Source organism: Struthio camelus, chromosome 14 (genome assembly GCF_040807025.1).
Source record: "Struthio camelus isolate bStrCam1 chromosome 14, bStrCam1.hap1, whole genome shotgun sequence".
NCBI lineage: Eukaryota > Metazoa > Chordata > Aves > Struthioniformes > Struthionidae > Struthio > Struthio camelus.
In genome coordinates this window covers 13,719,443-13,745,085 of record NC_090955.1, presented here as the reverse complement: position 1 = coordinate 13,745,085, position 25,643 = coordinate 13,719,443, and the positions used below count along the sequence as shown (strand labels likewise).

Below are 25,643 nucleotides of genomic sequence, written 5' to 3'. Positions count from 1 at the left end.
GTTTGCACTACTGGAGCCTGACCAAGATCGAGGCCTCATTTCATCAGCATTGGGCAAACCGAGACAATACGAACCTCAATTTTATTTGCAGTCTAAATAGACAAGATGGACAAAGGGTGGCCATGGAAACAAAAGCTCTGGAGAGGTGATGTGACATGACCCGGTCACACAGCAGGAGATTAAAAGAGCCAGGAATAGAACGGAGGTTTCCTGACTCCCAGTCCCACTGATCTATCTATTGGAGCACGCTAAGTCTTTTTACCATTTGCATGCTCTGGCTGGCATGCCAAATACTGTCTAGCGAGGGGGATCTGAGTTCTGGGAAGCAGATCCTTTGATTTTTTTTTTTTTTTTTAATGCTTAAGGCTAAAAATTCCTGGGCATTTTAATGTAAGTTAAAATACAGCTAGTCTCAGGGAAATTGAGTAGAACTGTTTATTTTGGTGTATCTATTTAATTTTCAAGTCTTCCGTTTATTCTGCACCAACCCTGTATTTTTAGTTTTTGTTTCCCCACTGATTTTTGAAGCAATGCAGTATTGTGTATGTTGTGAGGATAGCTGGAGGTTGGAGTTAGGTAGCGTGGGGAGGACTGAAGGCTTTGGCATACAAGAAGGTGGGATTCATGGGCCGTTCCATTAATGGGATGTTTCTACTCAAATAGTCACAAGTGAAACGTAATGTTTAGGAGTAAACCCCTGGAACTGACCACGTATGTTCACATCTTTCGGAGCTGTTTCAGGCTGATGGAAGGCTCAGATAGACGTTTAGCAGTATTTCACTTATTTTCTTGGTGAATGTCCTGTGTAGCTACAAAAAAGAGGCACCCCAAATTCAGATCTGAGTAGATCTTTCCGCAGCAAGCATTGGAAATTATTTGCTATGACTGTAGGAGGCAAAACACAGCTATGCCATCTGAAGAGCTAGCTACTTGTGCAATGGCTTTGCCATTTGAGAAGTTTGTATCCCAACAGCAGTAATCAAAAAGTTGCTTTGGAAGCTATTAACCCATGGTCACAAAATTCTCTGAGACCTTTGATTTTTCACTTTTGAACCTATGAAGTTCACATCACAAACATGGTTCAGTGTTTGAGCATTGGATAAGCTTGGGATCTGTTCCCTTCATCAAGAGCGCAGGGATCAATTTTGTGCCTGTGATTCTCAGTGCTTGGTTTGTGCATTAGGCCATTAGCCAATGGCAGAGGAATGTTTTGGGGATAAGTACTTTAAGAAGTGCAAAGATAATATACTTCTGTGTCTTCTATTGTGGCAGTAAGACAGATGGATTCATGCTCAGTCATGACAGTGCCAGCACCAAGGCTGTATTTCCCCCTTGCAGTTTGTCACTAGTCTTTGTCCTTGATTTATTTTTACCGTGTTGAGCCTGTAGGATATTACCTGTTTTTATGTTCCTCTTTTTTTTTTTTTTGTGTACATCAGATAGGGACAAGCTCCAACCTGATTTTGCTGTGTGGTTTAAAAAAAAAAATCTAGTAATGTAATCTGTGGGCAAATTGCACTTTAATTCGTAATTGTGCTATGAATATGGACTTGGCTTTCAAATGCACTCAGAGTTTAAACTGCAGTTTGACTTTTATTTAGATAAATGCCTTTGAGTTCATAGTGAAATGGATATCTGCTGTAGGCTGGTATTGATTTAAAGGTCTCTTGAGTGTTTTAAAAGACAGTAGGGGCTTACAGGACAGCATATTTTAAAACTAGATGCTTGGTTTGGTCTTATGCTCCTGTGTATCTGTTAACAGACTCTAGACCTGATGCCACCCCGCGCTGTGGATTTGCAGTGCCTTCTTTCACAGCAGGTATTTGTGGAAAACTGAGTATTTCATGCAAGATGTAGGGAGCCTTTTGTAGCTGGCTCCTTGGGAAGCCATGGGGAACTGCATGCGTGTAAGAGCTATCGAGTGGTGCCACTGTGCAGTGGGATCTTGCGAGAACTTCGCATCAGTGCATTCTAGGAGGGCGAATGATCAATAACTGCTGTTTAGCTCAAAAGAGGCATTTATCACTTCTTGCTAGCCATCCAAAGTTGTTGGGCTTTTCAGTCTTGTTGGTGTTTGCAAGCATTGCCATGGGCCCAAATCTCTGTTACCGCAAAGTGCAATGGGTTAGCGGGAGCAATTCAGCTGAGAGGTCTCTGTGTTCTTCTGGCAGCTGTCTTTTTATTGTCTGTAAGCTCTTGGGTCATGTAAGTGTGGGTGAGATCAGTAGGTGCCTTGGTGACTTGGGCCTTATTTACTGGTTTGGGCTCTAGATCTGCTTTGGGTCTGTGGGTGCAGCTTTCAAACAAAGCAGATGCACAAACCAGGGAAGATTGGCCCCTTTTCTAGTCAGACTGGCTTGGTAGTTCGAATAAGCAGCTGAATGTGTGAGGGCTTATCTAAAATCAAGCCATGAATCTTTTGGGTCGTGTTCAGAGGTGCAGTAAGAGGGTGTAACCTCCCTGCAGAGGAGATAGGAGGGTAGAATTTTACTCAGGATAATATCCTAGAGCAGGGTGTGGAACAGGGTAAAATTAAAGTAGGTCCCCCTCACAATTTCCTTAGGACTCCTTGTGGTTGCTTTTCTCGCTACCGCCCATCGATATGCCTCCTCCTTCTTTAGATGACACACTCATAGTAACATGCCAGCACTGCATATATCATGTTAATTAGGCCATTTGTTAATTTTCGCATCGTTAGTCACTTCGTCTTAATTGATCTGTGCTCTCCCTGTAAGTCCCTAACTGCAGGTTTGACCTGTAGCGTGTTGGTGTGCTGATAAAGTGTATCTGGGAGGGAAGACCTTACTGTTGCTCTGTGTGTGATGGCTCTTGTTTTCAGAACTGATGTGTGTGTGCTTTCTCACCCTTGTGTCGTTATTTTGTCTGTTTGCCGTCCCCAGCACTCGTTGCAGTGTTCTTTCCAGAAGCGTGTTAAGCAATTGCACTGGCTATATTTCCAAACAGGGATGTCCTGCAAGCCAGGTCTACTCTCCCAGAAGGTTTTTTTCAGATAACGTAGCATGGTTTATTTGCCATCCTGTCCCTCAGTGAAGTATATGATAGTCTAGACTTTGACTGTCCGGTAGCTGGAAAGCGTTGGTTGGGGTAGCTATAGAGCAAAACATGTACTATTATGTGAGGCTGCAATACAACAAGAGCAGATTGAAAGCTGTAATCACTCTTTTAAAGAAAGAAAGGACCGTTTAGTGATATATTAATGATATAATCTTGTTGGCAAGCGTGGGATATACATAGTAAGTGTGCATACTTATGTGTGTGTGTTTTATCTGTATGTAATGACTATAAAAAATCCTATGTGTATATAGATATGAAAAATTTAGCAGCAGGTTTGATTGTTTCAGTTCAGACTTTAATTTGTCAGTTAATACCTTATTCATCTGTGATTAGTTACATTGTTAGGAATAACCAATAAAAGAATAATAAATGCAGTTGTACAATATTAAGACAAATTAACTGTTCACACTAATGCAAAAGAGGAAAATGCTTAGGGAGAGCTAGATAACATTTTGATCACAGAATTAAAGCAACTCTCTAGTTAACAGAAAAATGCTGCTCAACCCTCTTTCATAAATGTTCTTTTAAAACAACAGGTCATCTCCTAGCGTAATCCAGAATAATTAAGATGACTGGGTTTTGCTGAGCACAGTGTCTGCGGCATACTGATCTACTGTCTTTTATTTTAACAGAAACCTGAGCTACAACAAGTTGACGGAGATTGATCCTTCTGCCTTTGCAGGGCTGTCAAACCTGCGGGAAGTGTAAGTATTCTTTGCAAGGTTTTCATTGTATTTTCTTAAGGCAGCTTGTTGAACAGGATGAAGTTGTATACAGTTTCCCAAGACAGTACCTTCCTTTAGCTAGCTGAAATCAGCAGATCTGACTTGGTGTGGTATTGTTTCCTGTGTGCACCCCCCCACCCCACCCCACCCCACTGCTCTACTTGTGCTGATTTTTTTAAGCAATCAATTAGCAGAACGCAACATCCTAATCAAAACAGCATAGCCATTATTGGAAACCACTGGAGTTTGCTTTCCTCTCTGTCTTGTGCAATGCTCTGAGGGAGCAGTTCAGCTAACACACCTGAACATACACACAAAGCTCCTTGCTGAAAGCATAACCCTGGAGCAAGGCAGAACGGCCTGGATCTTGATATCTGATGACAACCTAACCCAAATCTCCCAGGAAACAAAGGTGTAGTGTAGTGAATAACAAAGCCCTTAACTGTGTCTCCTCCTTTCTTAGACATTTGTACTGCTTCTAGAACCAGAACACATTTTGTTTGAAGTCTGCTGGGAGAGTCTAAAATGACGACGTTTTCTTTTGGTTTGGTGAGGGAAGGGAAGGAGCTAATGAAGGTTTGAGTAGCTGTTACAGGCTCTCCTTGCTACACTGATGATTTAAAAAAAAAAAAAATTTGTTTTTTGGGAATCTCAGTTCCCTAATTCCAGATTTGTGTAAATGCTCAGCCATTAATGTTCATAGAGCTGTTGTGCTTGTCAGCTTTTCACAGCAATTCCTGAAGCTCTGATTTGGGGCTTTGCAAAGTGAAAGTGACTAAAATTGTAAGCGGTGGGTTGAGGTAATGAGCTCTCATTTGAATGTTGAATTGCTGGCATACTTGAGGTTTGGGCTCTGTTTGAAGAGCTACTGATGCCTCATGGGAAACTGCAAAAACATTTCCTTTCAGAAACAATACTGTGCTCTTTGTATATCGTTCATTTGCTCTTGTCCTTTGTCTGTTTTCATTAAGCGTTGGTTCTGTGGCTTGTGAAGGGGCCAGATTCTGTGATCCTTAAATAAGCAAAGCAGTTTAGGACTTTTACCTGACTGATGCCTACAGAGTTGGACTGTGGGGATTAATGTGCTATCTCTCCACCTGTCTGATCTCCCGTGGCTCCCCTGCTTATGTTGGTAGAAGTCTCTTACTAGGGAACATGATTAAGTGAGGAATACACATCAGGAGTGATTGTAACTCTCTAACGTAAGTTCATAATCATCTTTGTCAGGGAGGGGAGAGAAAGTGATGCAGGTGGGCAAAATGCTTCCTATAGGATCTGTTTGCTCAACTGTTCTTTAAACTGTGGAAAGCCTTAAATTGCTCTGTGCTTAGAGAACAGAATCACAGCCCTCATCCCATGAGCCTTTAGAGTTAGCCTAACATGACTGTGGCTTAGCAACAGCTTTTATCTGTGGAAGTGCCTGAAGGCATATGACTTCAGGGAGCAAGGTGCTGGGAAGATTGTCTGGCTGCTGATTGCTTAGATAGTGGGCTCCCTTGTGCAAAGTGCTGCAGCATCAAGAGCAGGACAGACCCTGCACTGAGCAGGTAACTGTTAAAAAGATGTGGAGGCAGTGGGGAAGGTAAGTAATGCAGCCCACAAAGTAATGGCACAGATAAGAGCTGCGTGCTGAATTAGAAAGGCATGCTTAGGGGAAAGGGAAGCAGAGAAGTGGGTAGGAGGGAAGGAGAAGAGTCAGAAATGGGAGACTGAAACAAAATCGGAGGCCTGGAATGGAGCCTGGAAGGCAGTTGCTGGAAAGTGTGAGGGAGAAGCTCTATTAAAAGCCCTATCTAGCCATCTTGGTTGCTCTTGAATAACAGCTAAACCACAGACCACTGAAATAAACTGCATCTCACAAAGAGAGCCACATCTGTACTGCTGGAGCATCTCCTTTCTGAGGTTGGGTGTGTTTTTTGTTTTTGTTTTGTTTTTTTTCTTCTAAACACTTTACAAAACATTCATGAAATAAGCATCATGCTGTGGCATGTCTTGAGAGCAAGTCAGTGTTTTGCTGTGCATGCTATGCTGGGTAAACCAAGTCACCCTCAGGGAAAGAGATTGCCCCAAATAATAGATGCATTGATAAGACCTGAAACCTCTCATGATGCTTCATAGAGCCTGTGGTTCCTAAGCATTACAGATGAGCCTCAGAGCTGTCTGTATGTGCATAATAGTGCAATGTATTTTGAAAACCTTTGTTTTATCTTGATTTCTAAGATGTCCCCAAATGAAAAGATTTCAGCGTTATAGCTGACCTTTAATGCTTCTCTTTTGGTTTATGAAGGTGGGAATAAAATAGTAGCCATACTTTAGCCTCCATTTTTCCCTTCCCTTGGGTTTAGCCTGTTTTCCTGTTTTTTAAACAAAGCTTTTTCCTAAGAGTTTTAAGCCTGTGTGGAATGAAATTTGGTAGCATAAAGCAACGTGAAAATGCCATAGTCCCATATGATTGAATGCATCAATCCCTTTTACAAAGGGAGCCCTTCCTTTCCCGCCAGCAGATTTCTGGGTCGGTTGTCCACCAGTTTTGTGCTTTTCCTACAGAACACACAATATGGAGTCTTTTAGATGGCAGTGGATCTCTGAAATGACTCTGAGCTGCTGAAGCCTCATATGGAAGGGACTGGTGAAGTGTAACATTACTTACCTCCTTCAGGAGAACTAGACTTTCTCTCACATCCCCTTTGTTCCTTCTAAGGGCCATGCTATCCCCAGGATCTATCCACTCTGGCACCTTGGTTGAAAGGATGGGGAGTCCTGCTGTGGGTAGGCCCTGTAGTCCTTTCTGGGGTTGTCTCAGGTTGCACAGATCATGGGACCTGTGAAAGTGGTGGTTACATGGCTCTCATGTTTTCCAGGCTCTTACTACGAAGTAGTAGCTAAAATTCCTCTCCAAACAACACCTTTTATTTTCTAAACTGCCTTTCACTGAAAGCTCTGGAGAACTGTGCTATTTTTGAGCAGGCTTCATTTCAGCTTGACACCAGCCTGGCAACTTGACCATAAATATTTTATATGAGTGCTCCTCCCCTTTCTCCCCTTTGCTACCATCCAGAGGCAGCAGATTTGTGTTGTCAAAGGTAAGGTCTGGGGAGGAGAAAGGAGGCAGAATTTTTAAATTTGCTGAGCTAGAAGTCTGGTGGTTCTGTTTTGTTCTTTTTCTATTTTGTCCCTTTATATGTGGGAGGGGGAAGATGAGAGGGAAATCCCAGACAAATGCAAAGCTTGGCCGTCTCCGCTCGTCAGCAACTGGTATCTGTGAGCCAAGAGAGAAAATGAGGTGGGAGAACAACTTCTGACTATGCTGTTTTACTGAGGAAGACCTAACAGGACACCGATATATGAAAACCACACTTATGTCAGAAAGGTTTGAACACTTGTTAGGTGCCAATTGGTGTTGCAGCTGCCTAGCCAGAACTGACTGAGACTATAGGAAAGTGGGGGCCTAATTCTCCCTCTTCTCCTGTGTTTTTCAAAAAGATGCTATGTGCAGATTAAGTATGGCACACGTGCATTTTAATGCTCTTTCCAGCTTGCTTTGTACCTCTGAAAGCTCTAGACCTTGTGTATAACATCAGTAACAGTGAGCTTTTAGTTGCAAAGTAGAGCTCCTTGCTGAATTGCAATGCATCTGGCTTTTTTCCCTTACATTTTAAGTACGGATACAATGTTAGAGGCAGAGCTGAGGTCGAGAAAAGCTTTTATCCCAGCAGTGCCTGGAACTCTTTGTGAAATCAAATCTCTTGCCTGCTCTCCGAGGAGTCAGAAGGAAGTTCTATGATGGATATATTGCTGCCCTCTCTCACTGGCCAAAAATATTTTTAAAGGGTGCAAAAAAAAAAACCCACACACACACGGCCAAAATTGAGGATTGCCCCAACTCATGCCCATGGCTTAGCACTCTGCAGCTTCCCCAGGATTCTCTACCAGTTATGAGATGCTCTGTTTCTCGCACCCAATTTGGAGTCAGATGCATCTGCAAGTTATTTGCAGGACTCCCTCCCTTCCTGGAGAGGGGAAGCCTCGGGGAGTAAGGCGAGATGCCTGCCTAAGTGTTATGATACTCTTCCCAGACGCCATTGTAAAGCGCTCTGGAATGGGAAGAGATTGTTCACTAAGTGCCAGAGCCTGCTGGCCTCCCGACCTCCTATTTTGCCAAAGCGTGTTCGGGGGGGGGGGGGGGGGGGCAGGGAGAGGGATGTTTTGAAGGGGGGCAGTGGCGGGTATGGTATGAGTGGGAATCTGGCGAGAGACCCTGCGAAAATCTGCCTTGTGGAATAACTGATCTCCGGCCACGGAGGTGGCCGGGGCGTCCTCTGGCATTGCCGCGTGTGCTGCCCCTTGCTCGGCTTGGCAGGGGCTTGGCTCTAATTGCTTCAGCATGCAGCAGCAGGGGACAGGGAGGTGGGGGAAAGCAGCAAGATGGCTAAGAAATTAGGTAATTTTCAAGCAGCCAGGCAAGCGACTGTTACAGTAATTAATTGACTAATTCACCATACAAACAAGGGCCCTTTAAACCAAGGAAGAGCCTGTCACATGGCAAGGATCTGTTTTCAGTCAGAAAAACACTTCAAACATTAGGCCATTGAGGGAGGATGTCTTTGTGGCAGCCAGACTGGGGTTTCCAAGAGCAGGGCCCTGTCTGTAATTGCCATTAGCCCTGCAGGACCGCTGCTGAAGAGCAACGCTCTTCAGGAAGCCCAGTGCTATGGAGATGAAAGCGAATGCCAGCTGGCCGCTTGTCAGAGGGCTACCTGGAGCAAATAGCCTACTTTTGTCAGTGTTACGGTGTGCTCAGAGGGCTCAGGGTAGCCATTCCCCCCTGGTGTGGGAGGCAGTGGTGTGTTTCCCAGTGGGTGTAGGGAAGGCTCTCTCGCGGCTGTGAGCCGGCTTCGTAAGGGTGTTGTAGGAATAATTATGGTGGCTCTCATTTAAAATAGATAAAAGGCTTGGGTTGGGATGGAGAGGTGGGACTGTCAGAAAGATGAAGCAAAGCCCCTTGAGATATAGGCCTCTGCCAAATAATCAGGGTTCCAGGTGAGTAAATGATGGCAGATAACGAGCCACGTGTTTATACAAAGCCCCATGCTGAGGCCATACCCAGCTTGCACGTGTCTCATCTTTGGCTGCTTGTTTAAATGATGAATTTCTGCTCGTTGCAGGCGACTGAACAACAACGAGTTGACCGCCATCCCATCCCTTGGAGCTGCTTCCTCTAACGTCCTCTCCCTTCACCTGTAAGTTGCTGCTCCAGCTTGCTGCCTTTCTTTTGCTTTTGACTATCTGCTATTGTTCATGGGGTAGATTTAACTGTTACTCATGGAGTTTGTGTGCATCACACCCACTTCTGCTAACTCTTCAGATTTTATTAGGAGGCTTGTTAATTGAGAAACATTTCTGAGGTTCTGTGATTTACGTTAGATTGTGTTTGATAAACCTCGTGCTGCTCACAATTTGTGAGAGCAAGGCATAAGACAACACTTGAAGGGTAATTAGAAATCTGCAAACTCTAGAATAGACCATTTCTCTGATATTTAATTTTATGGAGTGATCCAAAATAGGCAACTACTCCATCCATCAGCTCTGCCAGGTCTGTAGAAATGTCTTCCAGAGTCCTGAAACCCAATTCTATGCAAATCTGGGTTTGTGTGCCTGGAGTGGAGCTGCTGAGGATTTAAGCAAACATAACTGAAACAATTTGTTCTTCAAAGCGTGATCTTGGGTGTGATGCAACTTTTTGACCTATGCCCCAGCAGAACCTGGCAAAAATAATTGCAGTTGTGATTCAGGTGAAGGGTTCATTGGCTAGTGACCTGTTGCATATAATTATAGTGGATGGTACCTGAAACCTTCAGAAATACCAGTATGGGCAATTATGGATAATTATGAAATAGGGCACCCTTCAGAAATTTACACTAAAGTGTATCAGATGGTCATTGTTACGTTCCTGCTGCTGGAGGAAGGCAGATATTCCTTTTCGGCTTTGTTGGTTTTTTTGGGATTGTTCTCATTATTGCCATAAACATTTCATCCTTTGCCAAACCATTGAAATCTTATGGTCACTGATAACTTGTGGCAGTAAATTCCATAGGTTAATTACATGTTCGGTAAAACTATTTTCTTTTTCATTGTCTGCCTTTAGGTTTCCATTATTATCTCATTCTTGTGTTATTATAGAAGTACATAACTTTACCTTCTCTTTATTGTTTGTTTGCTGTTGTTGTTTTTCCTGACTCTGTTCTGGTCATATCCTCTCTGCTTAAAACCAAATGACTATTTGTATCCCAGTCTTTCAGGGAACTCATTCCCAACTTCTAACCATTCTTAGAGTCACCCTTTCTACTTCTAATTTTTTCTTTTGAGGGAGTGATTAGTTGCTGCAAGGTTAGATCTGCAAAAACCTTGAGGTTCCTAACTCTGGGAGTTTAGGTCCCTGCAAAAGAATTAAACTTGGAGGCCCCTGTGAATCTGCCACCAAGGATCTCAGATTGGGGACACTGCTGAAGGGAATAGTGGCATTGTAATATTGCTTATATCAAACTTCTTAGTATCTTGAGTGTGGATTTCTTAAAATTATTTTTGCGTGTATCTGCTTGTAACACACATCAAGAAGGAATTTTGCTGAGGTATGCATGATACCTTCCAAGTTCCCGGGAAAGGGAAGTGGTTATAGTTAATATGGATTCCAGCAATGTACTTGAGCAGTTCAAGGGATAGTTTCCAGTGTGCATGAGCTTGCAGTGTTCAGCCACAGGCAGGTGTACCGTCCTTTCACAATTGCACTGGATTTGCTTCTCCTCATGGTGGATAATACCAGCGTGCGAACCAGGTGATTGGTCCTCCAGGGTTTAAAAGGCTCTGAATTACTCTGAGACAACCTTGTCCATTGACTAAAAATACATTTCTATTACTTAAATCAAGGACAAAATTGAGTGAAATGAACTGGCACTGTTCCTGCTCTTCCATTAGGCGGTGTTAAAATATGCAAAGCAGAATAACTCCTTCCCTGTCTTAATTCAGTTTGGAGTTCTTAGGTTAAAATTGGCGTCCGTATCTCTCTCCTGGCGTGAAGTGAATTTAGCTTTTATTTGAGATATAGTGCCTTTGATCTGATTCTTGGGTATGCTGTGTTCGTACAGTGCTTATAAAGAGCTAGAAGTATTCCTGTATTATCACCAGCTCTAGATGGAGTGAGCGTCTTTCAGTTAAACGGATAAGTAACCACTTCATCTCTTGGGTGTAAGGGTGGCTTGTGTCTCAGCAGTTATCAGACCTGCCAAATGTGCCGCATGCTGTTGGTGTGAAACCAGCTTATTTGGTTTCTACCTCCTGCCTCTCCGCACCTCTGGGACCACGTGTGAAGTCTGGATCCATGATCTGGGGGCTGCTGGCCGCAGTGCTGTGCAGTGACTGGCTCTGCGCAGCGTCCCTCGTGTAAGGCATGATCCCCTGACATGAGAGGCCATCTGCCTCCTGCTTTAACCAAGCTCACCAGCCTGCCACGCAACCCAGCGTGTAGCATCTGAAGTGCTGAGATTCAAAAACTTCAGAAATCTGTTTTATGGGTGGAAAGCTTGCATACAATTTACTATCTAGGATATAGTTTCACGCCCCCCCCAAATTGACTTTCCTTTCTCACAAAGTCTATAAATGATCTGAGTTTCACAAGCCCCTGTTGTTGTTTTTGCTATTAATTTAGCCATTGGCAAGGGACCAAATTGCAAGAGCTTTGGCATTTTATTCCTGAAGTGAAATAAGCAGTTTGGAAAGGAGGAATGATGACTGGTGGAAGGCAGTAGATTTACTTCCCCTCTGAAATTTCAGAGGGTACAGAAGGAAGGGGAAGGTACAAAGCCAAATAATAAAAGGACGGTATTTTAAACAGACCTGCTTAGTATCACTTTCCAGAAATCTGTATTGCTTTCCTCAGCTGCTACACATAAATAACTCTGATAGCGGGATTTGTAATGCTGCTGTCGTACCGCTGCCAGAAGGGTCTCCATTTACCCTGTTTCTGAGAATGCCACTGTGGGGTTATATTTTTTTTGCCTGTATTTCCTTTTAATTTTTATCAGAGGTAAAAATAATCTGCAAGTGCGTCTTTAAAGTAGCCGTTTTAATCAGCGTTGCTGACCAACTCGCGTGGGAATGAATTGCTGAGGAAGTGAGGTTTTCTTCATCATTGGGAGTCTTTAAATCAATTAGATGGCTTCCTAAAAGGTGGGCCTTTAGCTCAACAGTAGGTTAATGGGCTTGATATGCAAATTGTTGGGTAAAATTCTTTGCCCTTGTGTGATGTAAGGAGTCAGACTATACGATCATACTGGTTCCTTCTGGCCTTCAAATCTGTGAAGTAATAACTGGGGAGGCTGCCAAACCAAACCCGGGATGAAGACTCATAATGAAGACTGTGTACTGAGAAATTGGTTTATGTTTAAGTATATAGTGTTACAGTGTGTTCTTGCTGTTAAAGAAAAATAAATACGTTTCTTTTTTTTTTTTGGTGTTTATAAATGTGTGAAGTGTGTTTACCTCAGAAACCTCTCAAGTAGGTTTTGTATATTGCGTGTAGCTAAGCATTTCCAAAGGGCTGTGAGCGTATTATCAGGGCAATGGTTGTATATTTGTTGCTTAAAACAGTCCCCTTGAATGGGTTAAACGAATCATCTCCCGCTCTTCCCCCTGTAAACAGGGAAGAAACTTTCTCCCCCTTTGGTGCTGTGATTGTACTCAAGAAATCTACAGTATAAAACAGTATTGCCATGGTTTTTTTGATCAGCTTGTGCATTTTGAATTCCTCACTTTGGAGTTTCCCATCCTTGACTCTCACTCAAAAACTTGCTTGACCCCGTGTGTGTGAGGAGCATGGGCTGTTCTGTATATGTAAGCATATGGGAACCTGTTGGGGAGAGAATTCTCAAGGCTTACTGCAAGTCTTTGGGTGTTTCAGGCTGCAAATGGATGCAAGCATACCATATGTATCAAACATGCTATGCCTTACTATACTGCCATGAAGTTTAATTCAGTTTAATTATTCCTTGAAGGGTCTGTTTTGCCTTGCACATTGAAAATGCTGCTAGAGTAGTTCATCTCAGCAAGAGCAAGCATAAGGGACTTGATAAAGCTTTTAATAGAACAGAAGGGAAGAATAATCTGTGTACGGGTTACCAAATAAAGACAGACATTAAATGCAAACATCTGTTAGTACAAACAAAAGCCAGGAAATTCAGCTGGGAGGGGGAGAGACTGTGAATCTGGATTAATTCCGAAATTGCATCGGAGTAGCTGAGAGCAGAATCTTGCCTGAAATTCCCACAGCATTTGTAACTTAGCTAGAGTTCCTAGATTTGGACATTTGGGAGTTGATGGCAGGATGTTTTCATTGACATGCTCTTGGCTGAGGGTTTCCCTTCCCAATGTTCTGCTGCAGCTCAAGTGTGTTAACTCTCTAGGCCCTTGAAAAGACTCCCTGCTCAAGCTTTTTCCTCCATCCTCCCCTTCCCCACCAGCTGAGGTAACAATTTCTTTGCAGCAGAACTGAGAATCTGTTTATATGCAATTTCTAATTAACCTGTGTGGGGAATTGCTTAGCCTTGCTAGTGTGTCACACAAGGAGGAGCTGAGCTGCGATCAGCTCTGTGTTGGTCTGTTACCGCAAGTTTCCCACAAGCACAAGTTCAGACCATACTCTGGTGCGTTCCTGAAGGTGACAGGTTCTGTCCTAAGTGGGCAAACGAACAAAGGTCCAAAATCTTAGGTCCTACTCTGCGGCATGTTTGCACTTCAGCTACTGGCTCACCTGAGGGAAAATACAGCCTAGAGGGCTCCCATGAATGTCCACAGGGGATGATGGAGATGGATGCTTGCCCCTCTGCCCCAGCTCCAAAGCGGCCAGCTAATTCTGTGTGTCAGCATACAGCAACGCAGATGTGGCCTCAGACATGCCAGCACAGGGTGTTACGCAGCTGCAGAGCTCAGTGGAGAGCGTGCTATCCAGACCTCTAAAGCAAGCATGGTAAATAAAGCAGTCCCTCTGCCACATCCTTAGCTGGCTAGGAACTGAGGAAGTCAACAGATTAAACACTTTAACCTCCCCCCCGCCCCACTGTAACTCTTTTTAAGCCTCCATCATTTAGGAACAAAGGGGACAGTGACCCATGGTAGTCAGCTGTCTATTAGCAACAGTCAAAGCTGTCTGAGATGCTTTGGCCCCATGATCTTGCTCTGAGTAAGCATGGATGACAAGGAAGTCAGAACAAGGATTTTTGGAGCAAGAGAGTGTGAAATAGGATTAGCTGATTCACAGAGGATGCAGTGACGCTCTGCAGTGTATTTACTGGGGGAAGCGAAATCAATAGGACTACTCTGCTGCCAAACTGAGCATAGAAGTCTCTTGAAGAAAATCAATCTTCTTTACAGGCTCGTTAATGTAAAGATCAATTCACATTAAACTGTAATTAAACAGAGAGGACTAATAGGAGAAGGGTAAATGATCTACTGTGCCACAGGCAAAATATCATGTAAAATTTGAAAACTAAATACATGAAGAGTTGGGAACTGGGAGGGGCAGGGAACATACTAGCTTAACTTGAAATGACTGGTGGGTTCAGATGCTGATCAGAGCACCATGATAATCACAAGGGGAGTCCTGTAGCTATTCCACGGGATTGCAGATGTCAGGCAGGCTGAAGACTGCAGCCAGTAGTTCCTGTGTTAGGAGCGTTACTTCTGTTTGAACTGCATGGTCTCTTAGATAGCTTTCCTCTGAAGTGTTGGGGATTTCACTAGGTTTCTGGTTAAGTTACACTCATCATTAATAGCATGGCCCTTTTTTCTTGTCTGACTTGAACTTTTATTTTCATTGGATATCACTGCACCTTTGAACTGGATTAAAGCATTGGCTGGTCTTGGAGATCTCTAACATGGCGGAACTGGGATCATGCTCCTGCAGCTGTTGTATCACGCTTTCTTAGAGAAAGCTTGGGAAAGCAATTGTGATTTTAGTGCTGTTTACACTGCTTCTCTCTGCTCTTGTCAAATGCAGTTTGCAGAGCCTCTTCCTGAGGTCACGTGTGGTCCATTAGATTCTTTGCGCTCCTGTTTTGTTTTCACCCTGGAGACCAACATGCCCTGCTGCATTATCTGAAACAGCACTCGCAGTCACTGTACGTGCTAATCAGAGCCAAGTGTGATCTCGTGAATATGCCTTCTATCCACAAGCTTTTCCCAGGAGCTGAGGTGGTGATGTTAAGATGTGTGAGTCCAATTCTGCTTAGCTTTTTGAGTTAAGATAGTGAAGCCTTGGCTGAGTGTAGAACTGCAGATTGAACTCCTAACTGTAGCAGCCTCTCTGGGTGACCTTTCCTAGAGCCAAGAGCCTGAAACTGCTACACCTTCACTGTTGGTAGAGCACAGCTCATCTGAGCTGGTCTCTACACGATGTGCAAGTTTCACTGATGTATTCCTGACGAGGCTAGAGTATAAGCCTCTGTGTAGGCGGTGTTGATAGTCAGGAAGTTGGGGCTCAAATGAAGGACTGAGGCCTGAGCTAACACAACAGTATAGATGTAGCCTAGGAGCCCAGTCCTGGCCTGGGATCCTGCTGTGCTAATTGCTGTACAAACAAAACAACTGCCTTGACCCCCACGGGACTTAGTCTGCAAGTCATCTTTGCTGGAGTAAAAAAGAATGAGCTAATAATTATAAATGAGGATAATACTCTATTAATTCCATCTGGGTCACAGCAAGTGTTTTTGTACTCCTAAGCACAAAATATAGATGACTCAGATGCAGCCGTGTGCAGGGTTCGATTGCAGGCAGCAGGGCTCTGCTTGTGTGCGGGACACTGCTCAGGCAGCTCCAAAAGCCACACTGCCTGCCATGTTGCATAATAACTTGCGCAAAGAAAACTTTCTCCGGTAAATAAGGCAAAGTGATACAGGCAGATGTAGATCTGGCGGCATGGATTTACCCCCAGCCTGCACTTGCATCAGTTCTCATTTGGTATAATGTCTACAGAGACCAGTTCTCCAGTGTTTATTTGGGCAGCTCTCGTCAGAGGTTGGAGAGAGTTGCTTTCTGAGGATTTAGTCCGCACTATAGGCTACCCTACTCAGCTACTATTTTTGAGTATGAGTATAGCAACGTGAAAAGGTGAATAGAAAGAATGTTGGCAATCAGGCTATTTAGTATGCGAGCAACGTGCAGGCATAACATAACATATTCTTAAACCCACCTCTCCTGTTTGTTTTGCTCAGAGTTTATAGTAAGGCTCTGGTGTGTAAAGTCTGCTAGTTAGTGAGGCCAAAGACTGCAAGAGCCTTTCCCAGCGGAGGAAATTCTCATTAATCATGTGCTCCTGAGCACCAGAAGAGACACTATTTTGACTTTTCGTTCGGGTTGTTGGAATGGTTCTAATCACTCGCATGTCCTCTTCAAGCTTTCAAATATAATGCGAGTGCATGGAAATGGCAAAGGATCTGAGGCTATTCCAGGGAAATGAGTAATCCTTTCTTTTAAAAAGCAGCAGCAGTGAAACGTGTTGTCCTCAGACTCAACAAAAGTGTTAGAAAGCAAGCTGGGCATGTACAGCGCAACGTAAAAGTTGACTAAAGGAAAAAGGTACAGTGAAAGTTGGTGGTAGTTCTTGGAATACTAGTTACCCCTTGAGGCTATTTCATTGTGTTGCTGCTAGTGAGAATAAACATTCTGTGTGGCAGGGGCAACTTCTCCTGCAAGTAGGGAATTGTTTTGAGCTGGGCTAGGTTTGATCTAAAGTTTGTGTTGCTCAGTAGGGCGTATTAGCTTAGTCTTCCTCTGAAGGAAGGAAAGGACATAGGGCCGAGCACAAGACTAGAAATCAAAATACTTGAACAGTGTTTTTTGAGCATCCCGCTTTCGTTACATCCTAAAAATAAGTAAATTCACGTTTAGGTAGGTCCACTCTTCCCCTCGCCCCAACCAAAGAGCAGGTATGGCCTCAGGGCAGATGTAACTCATGAACGTAAAGCACCGTTGGTGTGCTGTCCAAGGGCAGGTGTGCGTGTTGTGACGCACAACGCGCAAGCTGCTTTCCAGCTTCCATCCCTTGCAAATCAAGCCTAAATTAGCAGTGAGGGTCATTTGTGACCATGATCTTTTGTTAAGGTCAATATGAAAAACAGCCTCATATTTGAGCCTTATAATAGCATGGACTTGCTACTATTGATATCTTTGGTAGATTGGCTGTCTCATTTGATGGCATATGGCAAATAAACCACATATCCATAAAGGTAATTCCTTTGTTAGTCTTCACAGGCTGAACAGATTTCAAATGTAAGTAACTTGCTGAGTTACACTGAGATTTTTTTCATATTTTGGAGTTTCCTGCCTAAGAATTGCTAGTAACCGTAATTTAGTTTGCTCTGGGGTCAGTAAAAGAATAGTCGCAGTTGCAATAAAAGCAGATTAAATTAACTCTTGGTAGAATTCTCTGTCCATCTCTTTTCTTCCACAAGCATGAAACTTTGATGCATTTTTGTGAGAAAATTGCACAAAAGGAGGAAACTGAGTATATGTTACAATTTCCATGCTTCTCTCCCTACTGAGATTGCTCGGTGAGTCCTCCTTGCCAGTCTTCAAGTGTCAGGCAGTTTGTCCTGGTTCTTGGAGAGACCCAAAAGGCACATAACCAGCAGTTCTTGCTCTGAGCATGGTCCGCCTAGCCTACCTTTCCCTTCCCAGCAGTAGCTGCCAGCAGATGCCTAGGGAACAGTAAGAGCAGGGGTCTGGGTAGAATTACGCTTTTTAAAGTATGGTGCCGTAAGTGTTTTCATAATCTCTCCATTACCTTCATTACCTTGTTTACCTTCAAGCATCCTGGAAGGCCTGAGAACAGGCAGTGTCTTTTAGTTCCTCTGGTATAACAAGGCTGAAACTGTTTCAGCAGAGGTGTCAAAAATGAATCCAGCCCATGTGGTTCCAAGCCCAATGAGTAAAACATGAGTTTTACCATTTATGTTCTGCTCTGTACAACGTTTAGCACTTCCATCATTGCTTCCACTGACACTACTAGAAATAGTGTGTAATTCAGGGTAAAGAAATACTAGTGTAAACAGTGTTCACTAAAATATGATCCTGGCATGTCTAGGTTGGAAAAGATTAGCAAATAATCTCTAGAAAATTCACTTTTAACTGAATAAAAGATGGCTATCTGCTGGATTTTCTGCTACTCTTAACCCAGGTTAAATTCCCAAAATAATTGCAAGAGTGAACCACAGGCGTAACATTAAATGTTACAATCTTACTGTTGTTAAAACAACCCTGTTGGAGGGAGGCAGGGTGGAAAATCCGAATGCTTCTTGAGGTAGATGAGAAAATGATCTGTCATACTTTTAGATGAAATGATCACTTAAGAGACCATTCTCCCTTCCAACTGTGTGCGTAACTAGCTTGTTAGCAGGAATTCCACGTGAGTATTGATTGGGAGAAAGTGGTTGGGTGAGTACATGTTCTGCCTGTCAAACCATTTAATGTTCAGTTGTACATTGGGGAAAATAGCAAAGGCAGCTAGAAAATGAAACAGGAATGCAGGGGCATACAAGTGAAAAGACAACTGTTTTAGTGGTAAAAGATCTGAATGGAGGAAAGTAAGTTTTGGGGGAGAATTGAGGGCAGATGGCAAAAGAGAATCTGTAAGTGGCTCGTTGTTTTTAGACTTACAATACCTTTTGCCAACCAATCCATATACTACAGATCACACACTACACAGAAATGATGCTGAATGGAGGAGTGATCAGCATAAACAGCTGGGAAAAGAAGTGAACTTTGAGTAATTTTCCAAGAAACACCCTTTGGTTGTCTTATTGAAGAAGCTGCTTTCCCCCAGGTTATGTTCTTGAAACAGCCTGCTTTCTTTTCAAAATAAAGAGGAACTGAAGAAGTAAGCAGTCCTGTTAAAGAGGCTGAAGAACTTGCTGGATAAATGATGGTAAACGCTTACCATTGATTTTTGCAAGGCTGTCCCCAGGGGAGCTTAGGAACAGATAGTGTCTTATGTCAGTCTGGGTTAGCACAGTAGCAGTTCTACTTCAGAGCTCAAGTTCTCTGGTCCCTGGATCTTTTGAGACCTCATTTTGCAGTTTCCTGAAGCCATCCTTCCTCCGTGATGCACTTTACAAATAACAGGGTGTCTAGACTTTTTAAAGACCATCAAATCTATTTTCTTTGCTAACCTAATTGTTGCTTTTCTGCACAGGAGTGATTCCCTCCTGCAGGGTGAACAATCTCAGCTGAGTAGAGCTCACCCATGAAGCCTGCCCAGAGGCTATTCCTGTTTTGGGGGCTTTGCTGACAAGACAGGATAAGCCCTTTCAACAGAGCACAAGTGTGTGTCATGTTGGAACAGACTAATCAGCCAGCCTATCTGTATTTCTAAAGTGTTAACAGGACCTTGACTGGTCAGTCAAAAATGCATGCTTCTCCAGCTGCTGCCTTCTTCAAGAGTCTGCCACGTGTTCCATTACACTGTGAGTGTTTCATGGTCTGTTGGGGAGTAGGCAGGTACTTGATTATCCGTATGTTGTCTCTTACTAACTTTTGTGAGGATCCGGATAACAGAACTCTTATACAGTTAAATCCACCTGTTTCCGCTGTCTTCCTGTCAAAGATGGGATAAGCATATGCATCACATCATGGCTTTCAGGCACAGACAGTGCATGCGCAAACAGTACGTACTATCGAGGAGTCTGCTTGTAAGTAGAATTTGGAGTAATGTCCTAGCATTACGGGCAGACATTACTTTTGGTATGCACTTAAATTGTTTCTCTACTTGTGTATTTTCCCCTCCTCGCTTGCAAAACGAAACAAAAGCAAAACAAAGCTACCTACAAAACGTATGCACTCACTAGGCTGTGGTGGATCTTCTTTGCTTTGATCATTTATTGCACAAAGGAAAAACTAAAATCTGCATCAGGATTTAAGGATAAAAGTGCCTACATGCCCTGTGATCCTGGACCCTACTGGCTTTCAAATGAAAGTGCTGCCCTTGTTGACCAGACGCACAAAACTCACCTATGATGAGAGTGAAAGGAAGATACCATCTCCAATTTAGAGGTGGGATGTGATAACTGCCCTGGCCTCTGCTCTGGGGCGGCTAGTTAAATTGGCATCTGGACTAGCTCTGACTAGTTCAATGACTGCTCTTCCTTGTCACAAATCTGGCTTCTCCTTGAGGCCAATGATGAAGATGTGTGTGGGGCAGCCAAAAGTCCTGACATAGAGCAGACCTGTTTGTGCTGGGTGTTGTGCAAATACGGGGTGGTGCAGGAACTCAGCATACCAGCAAACTGGTGGGGGTGAATCTGGGCCCTTTCTCAGACTTCAAGGGCTGGCTCATGAATGGTGTTGGAGCAGGATAGTGTCAGAGCAAGAACAAAAGATGTAGAGCATAAAAACACTGCCCTGAAAGGCACCTCTTAAGTCATTTGCCAGCACCTGCATCTGAAAAACCCCTTTCTAACGCTGACTGAAGCCAGCCTTCAAAGGAGGTCATGCTGCGTCTCCCAGCCCCGTTCAGAAGGCTGGTGCAGAGCTGTGTAGTTTCATGCATTCTCGTATGAGGGCTGCCATTTGCCTTACGTAACTCTTCTCTCCGTTTTCTATAGGGCAATCCTGTTCCTTTTTAGCCAAGTTCAGTACTCAGCAGGCTCTCTCCTCTCCTTCACTGTCTTTTCTCTGTGCTTGCACCAGGCTAGATCAGGAAGTATGAGAAGATGGAGGGCGAGAAGAGCAGTGGTTTGGACTAAGAGCTGGAGGAGAAGACTTTGAAAGATGTGCACAGATAACCAGTTCTGTGAATGTTCTCATATGTTTCAAAACCAGAACTGATTATGCCCAGTGACTCGGAGGTGCTCACTCTCTCCCTTGTGCCAGAGACTTGGCCAAACAATGGGGCACCAAGGTGGGCAGCCCCTGCTGAAGCTCTCTCACCCCAGCCTCCATTGATGGGTGCGCTGAGTGGTTCTAAAGATCATCACCAAGACACTTGGAGGTAGAGCTGGAGGCAGGGAGGCAAGGTTGTGCTCTAGTGCTGAGTTTGCAGAAGTTCATGAAAGCTGCTTCTCGCAGAGATAGTGATAGAGAATGAAATATGCTTTTACATGGCCTTTTTAAAGAGTCTATGCCCTTAGTGAATACGTCATTTAAAAAACCTGTGGAGTACTATCTTCACGAAACATCAAGTGTAACCTGAAGAGCGCAGAAAGACTTTAGTGCCCTTGGAACGAGCCTATTGCTGATGGAGGGACTGTATCCATGACAGAGACTATTTTGTCTTCAGCAATCTTAATTTGCTTTAATGTCATAACAGGTTGTGTAATCTGCTGAGCAGATAAGACAGCTTCTGTTTCTAAGATGACTGACTTCTAATCCTGCCTGTCCCATGTCTTTTACTCTGCTAATGGGATCGAATGCTGAAGTCTTAGGAAGTCGCATATTGCAAAGATTCTCCGAAATCGCGTGATGGCACATCAAAAAAGTCTAGTGAGAGTAAATGCAGATCAAAAGGAGGGAGAGAGCTTTTAAAAATTACATCACTTGTATCAGTGAAGCTAACACACAGCGTAAGATCTTCTCTTAACAAGGATCAAAAAGTTTACATAAATGGTGCCAGTGCAGAAATATTCTAAGACTATATCTCTGTGTGGATTGCCTTTTTGTTTATCATAGTACAAGGGCTTTGCTTCATGCAGACAGCGCTGAAACTAGGGAGAGCCCTTGGTGAACGTCCATCAGATCTAGACCCTTGGTTACGTCCAGCTGCTCTGAAGGCCAGCCTCCAGAGAGCATGCTTGGCCTCTGCCTAACTCTAGTCTATGTGGCTGCTTTCCTGAAAAGGCTACGAGAGCGTGCCTGGTAGGGAGATAGCCCCTGCTTGTATTCAGGCACCCAGTGTCTGAGGATGCTCCAAGGCCATGCTTGGCCTGCACCACAGTTGAGGCTTGCAGTCTCTCAATGTGCAAGGCAGATGATCTTGATCCTGTGGGTGGCCACAGAGTAGCCCTTAATAGACAGTGTATGTACATAGCCCTTGAGTCACACTGGTCTCACATGAATAGTCCTGTTGACTTCAGTGGAACTATTTGTATGACTAACAGTTTGCTTGTGGGAATAAGGAGTTCATAACCCATCCCTTCATAATGTTATTAACTTGCAGGCAGCTGCTGTTCCTACGGATGAGGGGATGCATGATGAAATCCCATCTCCCCCACTGCTTTCTGTCTCTAGTTTACCATGACTGGGGACAAGAACGCTTTAGGGGGTGGGAGGAAGGAAGCCCCCTTTTTAACCTATGCACCAGGCTGTGTATAGCTGTGAACAGTTTACTTCATGTATGTCTGTCCTAAAGTACCAGCAGAGGGAAAGAACATAGCGTGATGAAAGAAAGCTCCCTGAAACGTATCAGTTCTGAAGATGATGTACAGCAGATAGAGAAAGACTTCCTGCCAAGTTTCATTTTAGTTGGAATACCTCTGTCAGCCCATTCTTGTTTTACACTTACACGCAATGGTTTTACGTGAAACAGTGTAAAATGGTCACGGATTTGGTTTGATGCACCTTAGGCCTTATCCTGAATGAAGGAGTGCTAGAGAGAGGGAACGTCCTGATATATGTCTGCAGGCGGAGCATGTAAACCTTTAGGATACCTGTAAAACTTGCACAGGGTTTTTTTGTGGCTGACCCTAAAATGTGGTGCTGCTTGGCCTGCCACTGCTCTAGTCTTGTCATGCGTGCAGCCGGCACCTGAACAAACAGAGCTGTATCTGCAGCAGCCTGGGAATCTGCCAGAATTCCTTAGGGAAGGAGTGATTCAGAGCATCTGAGAAAAGTGGGGGCTGCTTCCATGCATCCTTGCTTCCTGCCCGGAGAATAACCCATGCAGCTTTACTTTGAAAGGAAAAGTGGGGCTGTTCCCTTAAACAAATACAGCGCGTGTTTGGTTGGATGAAAATGTATGTTCTTCTAATGGTAAAATATCTTGAGCCTCGCAGAGTACCCTGGCTAGGCTGACGTAACAGTGCAAAGAATTGGACAGCTAGCGGGGCTCTCCCTGAGCCATTGGGAAGCATGAGGACTCGTACTCTTTGGGCAGTCCAGCCTTTAAGGAGAAGGTCTCAAGCACCAAAGCAAAGGAGGTGCAGCAGAGACATTTTTCTGGAATAAAAGTCTTTTGAAGTGCAATATTTTTATTAAGAAGACGTTAAGACCATGCAAGAAGTTCTGCTTTGTTAAAGTGTGTGAATGAACTTTGCGTCAGAGCTGATGTCCAGTTCTTAAAGGCGTTCCCCTCTTTTCTTGTTCCGTATATTAGTACGAGTCATTTTGGATTGTAATAATGCTGTGGCCAGAAGGAACAGAAACTTCTTGATTGTTGTCATTGTAAATGCAAACACGTCTTCTAGATAATTAGTTCTCCTTTCTCCCTGTCAGGAAAATAGCTCAGGCATTTCATTCCATGAGGAAACTATGAGTTTTTTCTATGTTTTATGCACGGTGAGTGAAAAATCGGACAGCAGATGTTTCCATCTCAGGGGAAAGTTCAGGAACCTAGGTCTTGAATCTTTTTTAGTGTTTCTGCGAGGATCAATATTAAATCTTGGTCTTCTCTGAACTAAGAAGATGGAGAAGAACAAGGGTAGGTAATTCCAAGCATCAGTTAGTCACAGTATATATCATCTCTCTCAAGTTACAGTGTCTTTGATCTAGCTTCTGGCCATGCCCCCTGTGCTTGGCCTGTCCCTGACATCAACCCTTGCATGTCCTTCAGTAGCAAGTCCCCATAACTCTTTCTGGCTTTAGCATTTGCTTTCTGTAATGCTTTTCCCTGTTTGGAAATATTAACCAAACCCTGAACTTTTTAATCTCTGTTTCAAGCCTTGTGGTCTCTCTCTTATGCTAATTTTGAAAATGTGCTTGCATATTAATAGAACTCTAACCGAGGTGTGGAGCCTCTCTCTTTTGAAGCTCAGCTTTATTTTTGATGCCTATAACAGGTGTTGGTTTAATAGGTTTGCTGTATTAAGGCTTTCTTTTTTTTCTTTTTAGTGAGCCAAGCCAGCTCTGTAAACTGACACTACATGAAGGCCAAACATGTGACTTCTCCCTGCCTCTAGCCTTAGTTTGCACTAAACATTTGCACTGCAGACTCCCAGCAGCCAAGGCAGCCTTAACTCAGACTTTGTCTAAACCCGACCATTTTGCACTGATTGTATTTAAATCAGTCCAACCAGAGACCTTAGTACATTCCCATCTGAGAGTCTGCTTACTTTGATTTTCCGCTGTCAGCTTTCTAATGGGCAGCTGCTGAGGGGAAGTAAATGGGGCTCGAACAACAAAGGCGCATGTTTGCACTGCGCTCTGCATCGATTTCACAGGAGTAGTTTGAAGCCACGGTTTAAATTAAACTGATTAGTAGTACTCCAAAGGACATGCTTGCTGCAAAGAGGAAGGTGAATTCTTCTCCTATTAGGTCTGGTGGAAAATGTTTCACAGTCTGTTTATCAAATAAATATTCACAAAGACACTTCGAACTAGGAAACCCACTGGGATTAAAGTGTAACTTTACCTCTAAAATACAAGCTGAGATTCCTGGAAATGCTGCAAGCTTTTGAATTTGCGCCACCTGTTGTTTTCTTGCCACCCCCTTTAGCTCCCTCCCGACTTAGAGCAAACCCAAACAGGCTTTGCTTCACTGGAACATTTTGCTTGTTTTTCTGTCTCGGAGCAGCCCAGAGGAGTGCGGAGCGTGTGTTTGCTTCCCAACACAGTCAACATGGGCTTGGTTCAGTAGAGGGCTGGCTGAGGTTAATCCCAATCTCCTGAAATCCTGGTGGGCCTGCTTGCGAGTGGTGCAAAGCGCAAAGGCCGAGAGGCTACGGTGTCCTGGGGTGTTAAGATTAAGGAGCGCAGGCAGGTTAAGTGGCAGGGGCTGGAGGGTTGGTTCCCACAGCTCTCACCTCTCTGTTTGCAGCTGTAGCTGATGCTGAGCCATTGGTCAAGCAGTTCCTGAAGGAATGCTTTAGCTAGATCCTCCCGTATTCATGAGCAAACCCAAATGGACTCAGATGGCTCCTCAGTCCCTGGGATTATTTTTTCACTTGAGCTGCTTTCACTCCAAATCCTCATAGCGCTCAGTGAACATAGCCTTGCAGCATCTTTGTCCACTGTTACATTCCCATGCAGATGGATAAACCAGAGGTAGAGAGGGGGTTAAGAAACTTGCCCAAGGCAGATGAGTCAGTGCCAGAGCTGGGAATAGAAACTAAAAGACTTGGCTCCCACTCTTGGCTCTAATTGCTCAATCTCCCATTGAAGCCTTGACATCTTATACTCTTGAGGTAACACTGGCTGAAATGAGACAGGGGGATTTGCTTCCAGGGGTGTGATACCAAAGGAGGGGGGGAGAGGAGAAGGCACCTGGAGGAACACTGGTTGTGGAATCACCAATAATTTGTACTTTAAAGCCTGATTCAGCAATTTGTACTAAAATCTGATCTATCACCTTTGAAGCCTGTGAAGATAAAGTAAAGAGCTAGTTGGTAAAAATCCAGCCCTTTTCCAGTGGCCGCTAAAGGAAAGGGATAAAGTCATGATGTCACTTTTCTTTACTCTGTAAAACAGCTTTGTGATTAGATTGGTAACAAAGGGAGCCAAGCTGAAAGGGGCTGAGTAATAACAGGAAGGGTTAAATCACATTTCAGCTCTTACTGAAAGGATGAAAAATAAAACGTAATCAAGCTAGTAAAAGGTTTGGAAGATGTTGTATTCCTATCGCATGCTGTGTATAGGAAAAGTCAGAAGGGC

General features: G+C 43.8%; 1 protein-coding gene across 2 annotated transcripts in view; it reads left to right on the top strand.

Moving 5' to 3' along the window:
* LRIG1 (leucine rich repeats and immunoglobulin like domains 1) overlaps positions 1 to 25,643 on the top strand; it is a 99,580-nt gene that overhangs the window by 36,633 nt on the left and 37,304 nt on the right. For both annotated transcript variants that reach the window (XM_068907624.1, XM_009678665.2), the window contains exons 2-3: positions 3,708 to 3,779; positions 8,966 to 9,040. In XM_068907624.1, the coding sequence (XP_068763725.1) occupies positions 3,708 to 3,779; positions 8,966 to 9,040 (147 nt within the window). The remainder of the gene's footprint in view (positions 1 to 3,707; positions 3,780 to 8,965; positions 9,041 to 25,643) is intronic.